Source organism: Epinephelus moara, chromosome 7 (genome assembly GCF_006386435.1).
Source record: "Epinephelus moara isolate mb chromosome 7, YSFRI_EMoa_1.0, whole genome shotgun sequence".
Lineage (NCBI taxonomy): Eukaryota > Metazoa > Chordata > Actinopteri > Perciformes > Serranidae > Epinephelus > Epinephelus moara.
The window spans coordinates 25,785,487-25,798,739 of record NC_065512.1 but is presented as its reverse complement, the minus strand read 5'-3'; the positions used below and the strand labels follow the sequence as shown (position 1 = coordinate 25,798,739).

Below are 13,253 nucleotides of genomic sequence, written 5' to 3'. Positions count from 1 at the left end.
CAGCCCTGCGATAGTCAGGTCTAGTAGTATAGTCTAGCCCAGTGTCAGCTGGGATAGGCTCCAGCCCCCCCGCGACCCTCAAGAGGATAAGCGGTTATGAAAATGGATGGATGGATGGATTTATTATGAATACAGTCCATCTGATGCTCATTTTGTTTCTGTTTTCTGCCATTTCATCACTCCTACAAATGCAACTGTAGCCAGTATCTCACTATCACTATCCTCATTCATATTTTAAGAAGTTACAAATTATATTCAGCCACAAAATAAGCCTAGTTTGACAGTTTGACCTCAGTTCACATGTAGTGATTGACAGGATTGACAGCTGCATCAAAGACTCCTCAGTCTTGGTGGATTCTTGTAAATGCCATCAGAAGCAGTCGGAGGAGGAAGAAGAACACATTTTTTCAAAGATTATCTGTCTCATTTACTATTGTCAGGATATAGTGGTGAATATGACAAAAACGTATTTTTATAAAAGTTGCCAGCTGTAGCTTTAAGCTCTTAGTCATTCTGTTTTGAATTGTTTATCTTTGTCTGTGCATAGATGTTGCAGCAGTCATTCACAAATCCATTCTAAATTTACAGATTATTAAATGTAAAACATTGCAATCAACAAAATGAGAGTTTAGTTTGCTATATTACTGAAAGTGTTGTGAAACTGAAAAGAACGAGAGAAAGAGAGCTTGGAGGAGTATGTGATTTGGAATTATTGAACTGTTAAATTAGCTGAGACTGAGCTGATCTTAAGTGCCGCCCAACTGTAAGTGGTGAAAGTGGCTCGGTGGTACAGTAGTTAGCACTGTCGCCTCACAGGGAGAGGGTTTTAATCTGCAAGCCATGGTCTCTGTGTGCAGTTTGCATGTTGCCCCCATGTCAGCGTGGGTTTTCTCTGTGTTCTCTGGCTTCCTTGCGCAGTCCAAAGAAATGCTGGTTAGTGTAATTGGTGATTCTGAAATTGCCTGCAGGTGTGAATGTGAGTGTGAATGGCTGTCTGTTTCTATGTGTAAGACCTGTGATTGTCTGGCGACCTGTCCAGGGTGTACCCTGCCTCTCATCCAGTGTCAGCTGGGACAGGCTCCAATTTACATTAAGTGTGTAAATTACTTAGAACCTTAAATTCATACGGATAAAAATCAAATACGGCTCTGTGCTGATGTATGAACAAAGTTGAGTTGAAATAATTTCATATCTTAAATAAATAACTGAATCTGTATCAGATTTTACCCAAGAATGAAGTGAAATAAAACCAAAGTGAGGAGAGGAAGAACAATCCTGGCAAGTGAAAGGGAAGCTCACGTTAGAGTTATCTTATGGGTGGGAGTATGTGTGTGTTTGACAAAGACAGACAATGAGAGTGTGTGTTACACAAAGGGAGTCTCACTGGACCAGCTGTTGTAAGTGATGATTGTTATGCCGCCGGATTTTGAAAAGCTGCCAACAGGAACAAGTGAAGAAAGGCCACACAAACACACTTCTTGTGTGTGCTGGAGATCTTGTTATGGATGTGAATCTCTGAGGACTGAAATCTAACACCCGAACTTCTCCTGTCTTCTCTCATGTCCTCCCCTCTCCTGCCTTCTCTTGTTCTCTCGACCACCTGCTTCTCCTCCTCCTCTCCTCTCAGCTAAACGAAACAGCCAAGCAGTTGATGGAGATCGACAAGCCCACGCCGACTAACGCACCAGGTCCGAGCTCAGAGCCAGCCCCATTGGGCTCCTGCTCTCCTGGCCCCTCCCCCAGCGCCTCGCCGTCCAATGGAAATGGCTCTGGTCATCGGAGAGGTGAAGGGAAGAAAAACGCCAAGAAGAGGCATTCGTTCTCTGCGCTGTCTGTCAGCCAGAGGGCCGCGCAACTCAACAACAGACACAGTATGGAGATCTCCCACCCGGTCCTCATCAGCTCCTCTGACCCCAGAGCTGCTGCACGCATCCAGGTACACACACAAATACAAACATACACACTGACATTAGTGTCATATTTTATAAGGTGATGTGAATGTTTTGTGCATAACATACAAGCACAAGTACTTTATTTCTGTACTTACATGTAGCATGTGAATAAATGTACCTAAATACTTTCCTCTCCCTATAGTATTAGAATTAGCATGGGTTTGCATTAACCTTTTAATCAAGGGTCACCCACTTGTGCTATGTTGATTATGATGCATTTACATATTGCTTATTCAACTGGTCAACCTAGCATGCTAAATACTTCCCATTTGTGCTTGCAACTAAAGTTTTAAATCGTTAGGCTGAAAAGTGAGAGGGTTGCAATATATAGTCTTTGGTTACATGTGACTACTGTTTTTTCTATATAGATTAATTATCCTTAATTTTAATCCATTATCCTAAACCTATTAGGGTTTGCAGGGGGACTGGAGCCTATCCAATCTGTCATTGGGCGAGAGGCAGGGTCCATCCTGGACAGCTCGCCAGACTATCACAGAGCTGACACATAGAGACAGATTACCATTCACACATAGGGCAATTTAAAGTCACCAGTTAACCTGCATGTCTTTGGACGGTGGGAGGAAGCCGGTGAACCTAGAGAAAATTCACAGAAGGGGTATGTGCACACAGATAGATAGATAGATAGATAGATAGATAGATAGATAGATGGATAGATGGATAGATAGATGCATACTAAATGTATTGTAGTTTTTGGGCACAAGGCAATGACAACGCAGTGAATATTTAAATCAAATATAAAATTTAAATCACAGAGCAGATACAGTGACAAAGTATTGATATTGATAGCACTAAAATAACACTCCCATAACACCCAGAGCCACCGTTATTAGATTTTTAAGGCAAATGTCAATATCAATATTTTTGGACCTGAAAAATGAATGTAAAGGTATCACTGTTACTAAGCAACCTAAAACATGTCTTTGACATTTTTTACTGCAATTTCTTTTTACACACCAGCCAACATAGAATATATATGCTGATAGACATATACAGTAGCTGCAGTCAGCTAATATCTAAATATCTATATATGCAGTACACATGCACATACATTTCACTTTGGTCACTCCTCTCCACGAGAGATTTTATGAACTTATTCCCCAATCACTGACTCTGGCAGTTACATGTGACTAACACCGTTCCTCTTTTTGATAGCTGGAGACTGGAGACACATTGCTTTTACATTTATTGCCTCTGGTTACATTCACAACTGGGTTAAATGTGTTTTTGAATAATGTCCAGGACATGTACTGAAAAGCTGTAAATGCCGCCGGCACATATTGCAAGTAATGTTTTATTTTAAATGGAAACCACTCCATTTGTATGTTCATATGTTTCTGTGTGTCTACAGGACACATCTCACCCGGGTCCCTCTCCCTCCTCGGCAGGGGTACTGGTGCCCCCCAAAGTGGCATCCATAACCTCTGAGCTGCTGGCCCATGCCAAGGTGCAGCTGCCACTCAACATGTGAGTACACCCCAGGGTGCTGTCAGCTCACCCACCTGCAACCAGGGTTTTTAAGTCCCTCCTTTCTTCCCTCCACCTGTTCTGCTCTCTAACAGAATGGATATGTGCCTGATATTCAAGCATGATTTCAGATCCCGCCTCCTGGCAGCAGTAAAAATATTCCCTCTTTTGTGCCCAGAGTTATTGGCCATGTTCCACCACCCCTGCAACCACATTTACTCCTCCACTGGTCAAGGATCAAATCCCCCTCAGAAAGGAAAAATACAGTCACACACCATTCCCTCAGTTGCGTGATGCTTACATCAGTGTTTCATAACAAGGCTTTCAACAGCACAGCCATCACTTACTCTGTGCATTTTATTGTACAGCCTGTTATGTGCTTCCATAGAGATGAGCACTGGGAAACAAAGTTCATCACCTGAACAACGAACAGTCAGGTGCTTTATGCTGGTGTGATAACAAAGGCAGGACTGGATGTATAGTTTAGAATATATGCAGCTTTCATGCTAACAGGCATGTTTCAGCTTTTTAGGGATTTGGGGGGATTTCTGTATTATTTAATAGTGGACAGACCGTTGACAGGAAGTAAGATATGAGAATAGCAAACAAAAAACTAAACCCTCAAGGCTTTTCAGGAACTCTGGCAGGAAGTAGTTTTTTTTTCTTTACTTATCAGTCCAAATTTTCCAAAACATTCAAACACCACATGCAAATATTACAAGAGATGGGTAGTAGAAGGAAGTTAGCACTGCCCTGGTTCCCTTGTCAAAAAGCCTGTGGGATTTTTCCATTGGATTCTGGATTATTGCTGATAATAAGCTCTGTGACAAACAAACATTAATGATACTTACACATTTTGTTCAGCAAGAAAATCTTCACAAACCACTGCCTCTATGATTTTTGAAACCTCACTTCAATCACCACAGGTAAAAAGCTAACATTAGGCTATAAACGAACTACACCATGGTTGCATGACTTAATGTCACCACCACAACGAGGCAGTAAAATCACTTTCGGTGTGAAGACGTTCTGTTGTCTCATGTAGCCACTTGTTAGCAACCATTTTTTTAAGACACCCAAAGGCTGAAAAAATCACAAGAGGGGTATTTACTGGCACATTTTATGTCGTAGAACAAAACGTGAAAGTCTCTTGAGCTTGTGTTAACTAACCACAGACCTTACTTCAGGCATTTAACCAAAAACCCATTCAAAAAACCTATTGATTTTGAGACAAGGGAACCGGGAGTGCTGAAATGCTAACTCATTTGAGGACTCATTCCTACACCACTCTATATGACTCAGTGTGACAAAAAAAATAGGCTTAAGCCTCTTCACACATAGCTCCCGGTTAACTACTGGGAAACCTCTCAGGCACCACTAGTGGTTTTCAGTCTTCACACATGCACTACATGTAGCAACACATCCATCTTGGGGTAAGGGACAGTCTAGCAGATGGTGGGTGTGCAACACTCTTGGATGCCAACCACCATAAAACTCAACCAAAGATAAAGGAGAAGATGGGGCAAGGTCGGATCTACGTGTACACAGCAGGAGACATCTCCTTATTTTCAAGATCTTGGTGGGCATGGAGCTGTTTGTATCTGCAACTAATAGAACTTGTATCACTTGTTGGTCATCGAATCAAACGTTTAACTGTAAACAAGTCGCAGATTCAAATACATCATCAGCAGAGTCTTGTGACTGGTTTGCTTGCTCCACATCCAAGCATCTGGGAAGTTTTACTGTTAACTTTAGTAACTTCACAGGTTGATGATTTCTTGAATTGATTAAGAGTACAAAACCACCTGACACACACTAGCAAACACAATTAAATCCTTGTGGAACTGTAACCTCACTAGCTACCTCCAGATGGCTGGTGAGGTGCCAACGCTGAGCAAGACTGTTCTATAATTCACCTCGTAATTAATCTACCAGGTAACTGCCAGAAAGATATGGGTATCTTCAAGGTGAGTGTGTGTTGTTGGTGTTGTACTTCTATCTTTGTGTGGACCGATTTTGAGTTTTAGACCTTGAGAGGGAGGGCATTTTTAGATATTTTTGGAAAGTGAGGACATTGGTCAGTAAACACTTCTTTCAAGGTTAGAATCAGGTTTATGGTTTATGGCCAGTGAGGGTCCTCATAAGTATAGAAGTAGAAGTGTGTGTGTGTGTGGGTGTGGATGTGTGTGTGTGCTATAAACTGGTGTCCTGCCTGCAGGATGTGAGTCAAATACAGCAACATTGTCAGCTTTAATAATATCACCTTCCAAGTAGCGCTAGGTATACACACACACACACACACTCACTCACAGGCTCACACTCATACATACTCTTAATACACACACACACACACACACGCACTCGTCCGGAGCGGGTTTGCTCTACTGATGAGGTCGGACGTTTCCATCTTGACCTGGCAACTATTCCTGTTGCCATGGGGAGATGGGAGACGGTCCCCACATCTGTTACCATGGCAACGGGGAGGCGGCGCATATAAGGCTTGTTTACTCTGTGGTCTTATCGTCTTCTGTCGGAGTCTGGCACAACATACTACAAATGTCTCCCAGCGACAGGGCCAGAAACATATTTATATGTTAACACAGATGCAACACACAATTCTAAATGCATAAACACAGTCACATATAGTAGGAGGCTAAGTACTACATTTATCAGCATACCTGTTATTAGGCAGGTAAGCAAGCGCATATTGATTACCCATTCACAGGGTAGCATACCATGTGGGAGGGGAAAATCATTCAGTCAGCTTCTTGGTGGTCACATTACTACCTCAGTAAGAAACGACTTGAACTCTCGTAAAGAACTCAATAAATCAAAGGCTACACTGCATTATTGAAGCAGTCATACATTTTGGATTTGATGAGTCAGCCTCTGTTGATTCTGATCATCTTTTTTTGCAATAGTTTATTTGCTACAGTTCACAGTTTATTGCAGTGTATCCCCAAAGCCTTGGATTCTGGTTAACATGCCAGTGTGATACATTCTTTTGAAAACTGGTCAGTCGAGATATGAAAATAAGTTTGTTCACTAGCAGGAACGTATCTAAGGATTGCAGCACAATAATATCCCCAAAGGTCTCATTCTGGTTCATAAATACCAGGCAATTACTGTAAAAGAGAATTTATTCTCAGATAACTTGCCCGGTAAATAAAAGGGAAAAATTGCTAAGTAGCTTTGCCTGAGAAACCTTATCTCAACTATATCTTGAAATTCCCTATTAACTGTTATCAGTAGTAAAACTCACTGTGCGTAAGTGCATTCAGTTGAAGGTCTAATGTGTAGGATTAGGGGCAGCCAGTAGCAGAAATGGTACATAATATTAATAGCTATAATTTCATTAGTTTATAATCACCTTAAAATAGAGTTGTTGTGTTGTGGTTAGCATAGAATGAGCCGATACAGAACAAGCGGCGTCAGCGGTGTTGTTCTACAGTAACCCTAAATCAAACCAAACACTGGCTATAGATAGGATCATTCGTGTTTTCGCGTCGGCCACTATAGTTCCCCTTCAAGCTTGGCATGCAGAAGAAGTTTCAGTTCTGCAAACTAACTGCTAATGCCACGAAGGGTGCTTTCAGACCTAGAGTTTCCATACAGTTTGAAAACGAGGCACAGCTCCAACTAGAAAACAATGTTTTGATGCATTAGATGTGCTGAATGTGCATATTAAGGCAGTACAGGAGGAGGTGCACATTAATAATCCTCCAGGACTGTAACATGCTCATGTTTAACCCAAACGATGCGTAATGTGACTGCAGTTGGTTCGGATCGAGGTTGGAACACATTCTTACTACAAAACGAACTGCACCAGAGTTCGGTTTTAACCGGACCGAGACCACCTTTTCCAAAAGGTCTCAGTCAGGTTGTTTTAATGCACACACAAGCGCGATTGCTGTGTTCAAACCTGCCCAAATGAAGGGGCAAACGAACTTCAGTTCGATTGAACCGAACTAAACAGGGCAGGTGTGAAAGCGCCCTAAATCTTGCACAGTGGACCTTTAAGTCATTAAGGTAAAACCAGGGCCAGTACCCTTAATGTGATACCAATACCAACACTTAATTTGATGAACTTTTTTTCTACTTCATTTGATACCCATTGGTAGCATTCAATTGTGTAAAACGCAACTAAACACCACATGCATGTAGTCATACTTTGAAATGTTACGGTGACATCTTGACACACTGACCTGCCAACTCTATACGCTCAACTTCACCACACTGCAGGCTGTATGAGTTATAGCTGCGGGAGTAGTGGACCAATCACCCATTGCATTAAATGGAAGAATGGATTCTGTGATTGGCTGTGAGCGAAACCATACAAAAAGTTGTTGTTTTCTAGATCTGGATACAAAAAGCATTGAATGCAGGTATGTTTGACTGGAGAGGTTGAACCTTAAAGGCACAATATTAAGTACCGATACCCAACCCTAGGTAAAACAATTTAGGGCCTTAAGAAGAATGGTTTATTGGTCTGCTGTTTCAGAAAACAGTCCTGATTTCTTGAAATAAGCGTATCTTAACTGGTGGTCTTAACTCAGTAAAAATTAAAAATAACATCAGATAAATTGACATTGTGCTGTTGCTTTGAATGGCATTAATTGTATATGCTAAAGGATACCCATTACTAATATCTGACAAGTATGTATGTTTACAGTTGCCAGCTAGAGTTTATTTTCCACTCAGTGGAAATGGATTGTATATGGTGGGAGGATCAACCTTTGAGCTGACAAAGATCCTATTGTAGATCAAAATGTGGTTTGATGGTCTAATAAAGGAGTTGGTGAAGCATCAGCAGTGAGCAAGCTGTTAACTTTTGTTCTCACTGCACTGTACATCTCAGTTAAACAACTAAAAATAAGATGTGTAAAATACACACTTCCTAAGAGTCATTTTTTTATTCATTTTGTTAAAAAATAAATGGTGGAAAAATCTTGAAATCCCATAAGATAATTTTAGTTTCTGACAACTAAAAAGGGAAAGCGTCATGAATATTCTTGAGTCATTTTCTTGATACCAGAGGAGTTATTTGCCCTCCGATTTAAGTGACACAGAACTGAAATTTTCCATTCTCTCCTCCCCTCTTAATGCACTGACAGAATTTTGTACTTGTTTTTTAAAGAATGGATCTGCTAATGTTTGTTAATTTGTTTATTCATTTATTTGTTTGCATTTGTAATAGCTTTGCTTTTACTTTGCATAATACATATTAGGGGTGATCCACATGGGAGATAATTGGTATTTGGTGAACAGTTTCTCCAGATTTCCCGCTGACTTCTGATGATTTTATAATTTGACTCACTTCTACATTTTGTGTGTTGTCTTTTTTCCACAGATATCTGGCTCTATACGCCTACAAGCCCCAGAAGGCTGACGAGCTGGAGCTTAGGAAAGGGGAGATGTATCGGGTGACAGAGAAGTGTCAGGACGGGTGGTTCAAAGGCACCTCGCTGAGAACTGCTGCCTCCGGTGTCTTCCCGGGAAACTACGTCACCCCCGTGTCCAGGTCAGTGAGCTCAAGCTTGGGCATGGGGAGGGTGGAGGTGTTTTGTGATGAGACAGCTTCCCAAGGAACTACATCATCCCAGCATCCAGATAACAGAGAGTCTTACTGACAGTGTGCAGTTATGCTACAGTATCTCACTTCATTTGTCAAACATGGAAAATAGATAACCTAACCATTTCCTACCTGCTGTAATTTACTGTAAATGTAATTATAACTACCTCATTCAGGTGAGTGGGCTGATTGGTTGTAGTCAGGAAACTTCTCTTTTTGCTCTGAATCCAGTAGTATTTTAAGCATTTGTGTCATTTTCACATGCCATTTTAAACAGATGCTATTTCAAACCTTTGCAGTTCATTTGGTCACGTGGTCCCAGCAGTGTGCATAATACAATCAGACTCAGGCCCCTAATTTTGTCTTCACACAAAGGCAGTGGTAGCGCAATTGTTGTAATTTGCATTGTAATTTTTCGTGGTAATTTCCTGGCTCCGGCTGAACCCGAATGCAGATCAGGCTGAGCAGTGCAATTTTGCTACTTGCTATGGCATGTAATTGCACTTGTTGTTCCCTATATTCACACTGCCTCTTGTCGCAAAGGCACGCCCCAAAAAAGCAATGGTTTTAGGATGGAGTTGGTGGAGGTGGAGGTGCAGTTAGCGGATACTGTATTCCTCGTGCTGATAATGTATTCTTCCTGCTTCAGCCTCTGCTCCACACTGTGCACTGTCAGGATTCAGCTTTCACCTCTGGCCACCAAAAGCACCAAAATGATTTGGTCACATCAGCGAAAGCGTATCCTGAGAAGTACTTACCAGGAAGGGACCTTACATTGCTGTGGATATGGTACTTTTTCAGCAGGAAAGAAAACCATTTTCACCACATACAGAAGAATACAAAATCATGTGAAAATTTGTTTAAACAAGGGCTGCGTGGTGTGGTAAAAAATTGAATATCGCTTTTTTTGGGCATAATTTTATTTTCGACACAACTTACAAGTATACATCAACCAAAAACTGCTGTCAGTATCGCAGCACATGTAGATATCAGGGTAATGAGAGACAGAACAGAGCATAATGACAGGAAAAAAAACAAAAAACTGACTGACCTTCTCTTAATAACATCATACCTCATATAATACAGCTCTACTGTTATGACAAAGACAATAACAGACACAACATATACGCTTGCACCTTTTGATCAATTTTGTAAGACTTTGTTAATTGAAATGAAAAGTTTATGTTGTTAATTATTGTAATGGGAAGCTAGTTAATTAACAAAAAAGGGATTTATGGATAGGGGTGGGATTAAATAAGTATGTACTTCTTCCCACTCCTTTTCGGAAATGTAAACCAAATTGCAAAATTGTGTTGAGAATCTTTTGTTTGCTTTGTTTCTTATGACATTTCTGTTAACATGTTCGAAATAAATAATAATCTAATCTAATCTAATCATTCCTTAACCCTGACCTTCCCCGTACCCATGGGTCACAGTATAACAATATTTCTTATAAAAAAAACTTTGATATCAATAATATCTTGCTTACACAAAATTTACACAATAAGATTTTTATACCAACAAATTAGAATTAGTTCATCCATGACTCAATGTGAACGTTTGGGCCAAATTTGAAAAAATTCCCTTAAGGCGTTCTTTAGCTTGCGCGTTCACCAGAATGGGACAGATTAGGTCACAGTGCCCTTGACCTTTGACCACCAAAATCAAATCAGTTAATATAACATCTTCGGCCACAGCTCGTGCAGGCACAGAGGCATTATGTTTTTAAGTTGTCTGTACCATTCTCATGAACGAGATATCTCAAGAACACCTAGGAGGGATTTGGCACAAATGTTCACTTTGACTTGAACTTATTAGATTTTGGTGGTCAAAGGTCAAGGTCACTGTGACCTCGTCTGTCCCATTCTCGTGAACGCAATAGCTCAAGAACGCCTTGAGGGATTTTTTTTTTTTTCAAATTTGGCCCTAATGTCCACTTTGTGTCATGGATGCACTACTTTTAATTTGGTGGCCAAATGTCAAGGTCACTATGACCTCATAAAACATGTTTTTGGCCATTAGTCAAGTACTCTTATGCTAATTAGGACGAAATTTCACACAAATGTCTAACAGGATAAAATGATGAAGTGATGACATTTTCTTAAAAAAAAGGTTAAAGGTCAACATCACTGTGACATCATGATATTCTGCAAAACCACTTGTCTGGCCATGACTAAATGCCATAACTGAGGAACAGATGGGGAAACATTTGGTCAGATACTGAATTGGTGACACTAATCTTGGGTGTCCACCCTTCACTGATTTGACTGATAGAAATTAGAACCAGGAAATTAATTCCATAACCTATTTACAATTTACGTTAAATACATTGTAACATACAAAACAGCAATCAGTTGATACCAGCTCTGTCTTTCTAATGTTGGGCTACCACATACTCAGTGTAGATCATTATCATCATCGTAACTGTCATCATCATCACCGTTACTTTTGGCATCCTAAACATTCTTATTCATAGCTGTTAAAACCAAATAAAACTGCAAAACGAGTATGCTGAAATCATATTTGCCAATTTAATTACCCTCATTATTCCTGTATGCGTGGAAAACATTTGCAGTGGCTGTTCATCTAATCTGTATTCTGCTCCATGGTGCAGTCAAAGAATAAGAGAGAGAGGCGGGAAGAAAATGAAAGCAAGGGAGAATTAGAATAATAGAAAAAGAAAGAAAATAGAAAGGCGAAAATGAAGGAGGAAAAGATAATGAGAAGATGAAAAGAATGATATGGTACTGTAGGGGAAAACAGAAAGGATGAAAGGAGGGAGAAGGTGAAAGACTGAATGGGGCTGGAGAGAGGATGAGGTGAGGAAGGTAGATGGAGGGAGGGAGAGAAATTGAAATAGAAGGTGGTTGAAAGAGAAGGCAACAGAGTGAGGAGGAGAAAGAGAAAGAAAGTGAAAATAATACAAAGAGATGAAACGACTGCAAAAACAGCAGGTGTCCCTTCTCCACTGGATATGAATGGCTGCTTCACATTCTGCAGTTATGCAATCTGAGAGAAAAGGAGAGAGGGGGAGATAGAGAGAGGCAGGACAGGCGAGTAATCAAATGAGAGGCAATTTGTTATTTTTACGCAAGCATACTCTCTCCTTCTCCCTCCTTCCCTTCCTCCCTCCTTACCTCTCCCCTCTCCTTTGTCTGCAGTGCAGCTCAGAAATTTCTCAATATGATAATGAGAGGCTGCCAAAGATGCCCACACACGCACACGCACACGCACACACACACACGCGCGTGTGCGCGTACATTGTAGAGTTAGACCAATACAGGCTGCCAAATAGGCCTGTCATTCTTTTTGAAATGCAGTTTAAGTATTTGCATATTAGTCTTGGAATTTATTATCATGACTGATACAAACATACAGTCTTTGATTTGATCAGATTCCATATGAGAATTCATAAATGCATTTGGATTATTGGCATCCTGGATTCATTTGAGATGTTTAACATGTCATAATGGCATACATGCGGCTTCATGAGGATTTCCCACTCTGGTAAGAATGCAGCTTTCAGTGTAAAGGATTGTCTTTTGTTTAAAGTCGTAAAAATGACTGATAGCTGCCAAAAATATCTGTATGGGCACATTTACAAGCCAACACACAGAACAACAGTACATGTACACATGTACAGTACATGTGCTGTCCAGAGAACCTCAGTTAAAAAAATCTGTGAATAACATCACTGTTTCTATTGATACATACACACACACATGCAGTACACACGCACACACAAAAAGCCATAACTCAGTATATGTGTGTGACGGGAAGTCGATGGGCGGCCATAAGAGTGTGAATACCGCCGAGTCAATAATGTTCAGCTCACTGTTCTGCCATTCAGCACTCTGCAGACAGAAACTTGAGCAGCCTGCAGCTCCATATATGTTACAGTGGGACATTAAGTCGTGCTGATCCACCGGTCAGATGATAGCAATGAAATCACTCACTTTGACAGAGGATAATAGTGCTGTTTGTACCTCCTGCTCTGCTATTATGGACACAATATTGGCTATTAACATTTTGTAATAAACAAGAGTCTGCAGTCATGCTAGCGGCTCTGTGAAGCTGGACTCAGGCACAGCTTGGCTTTAAGATGAATGCTTACATCTGCATGCTAACATTACAAACCAGTATAATGGTTACCATGCTCAAAAGCATAACTTGGCTTATTAGCATGCTAATATTAGCTAATTAGCACTTGGGATGTTCCTAAGTTTGAACATAGACTAGTTGAC

General features: G+C 40.6%; 1 protein-coding gene across 3 annotated transcripts in view; it reads left to right on the top strand.

The window, feature by feature from the left end:
• Positions 1 to 13,253, top strand: part of LOC126392992 (E3 ubiquitin-protein ligase SH3RF3-like) — a 149,616-nt gene that overhangs the window by 110,403 nt on the left and 25,960 nt on the right. For all 3 annotated transcript variants that reach the window (XM_050048804.1, XM_050048803.1, XM_050048802.1), the window contains 3 exons: positions 1,628 to 1,936; positions 3,322 to 3,437; positions 8,788 to 8,958. In XM_050048804.1, coding sequence (XP_049904761.1) covers positions 1,628 to 1,936; positions 3,322 to 3,437; positions 8,788 to 8,958 — 596 coding nt within the window. The remainder of the gene's footprint in view (positions 1 to 1,627; positions 1,937 to 3,321; positions 3,438 to 8,787; positions 8,959 to 13,253) is intronic.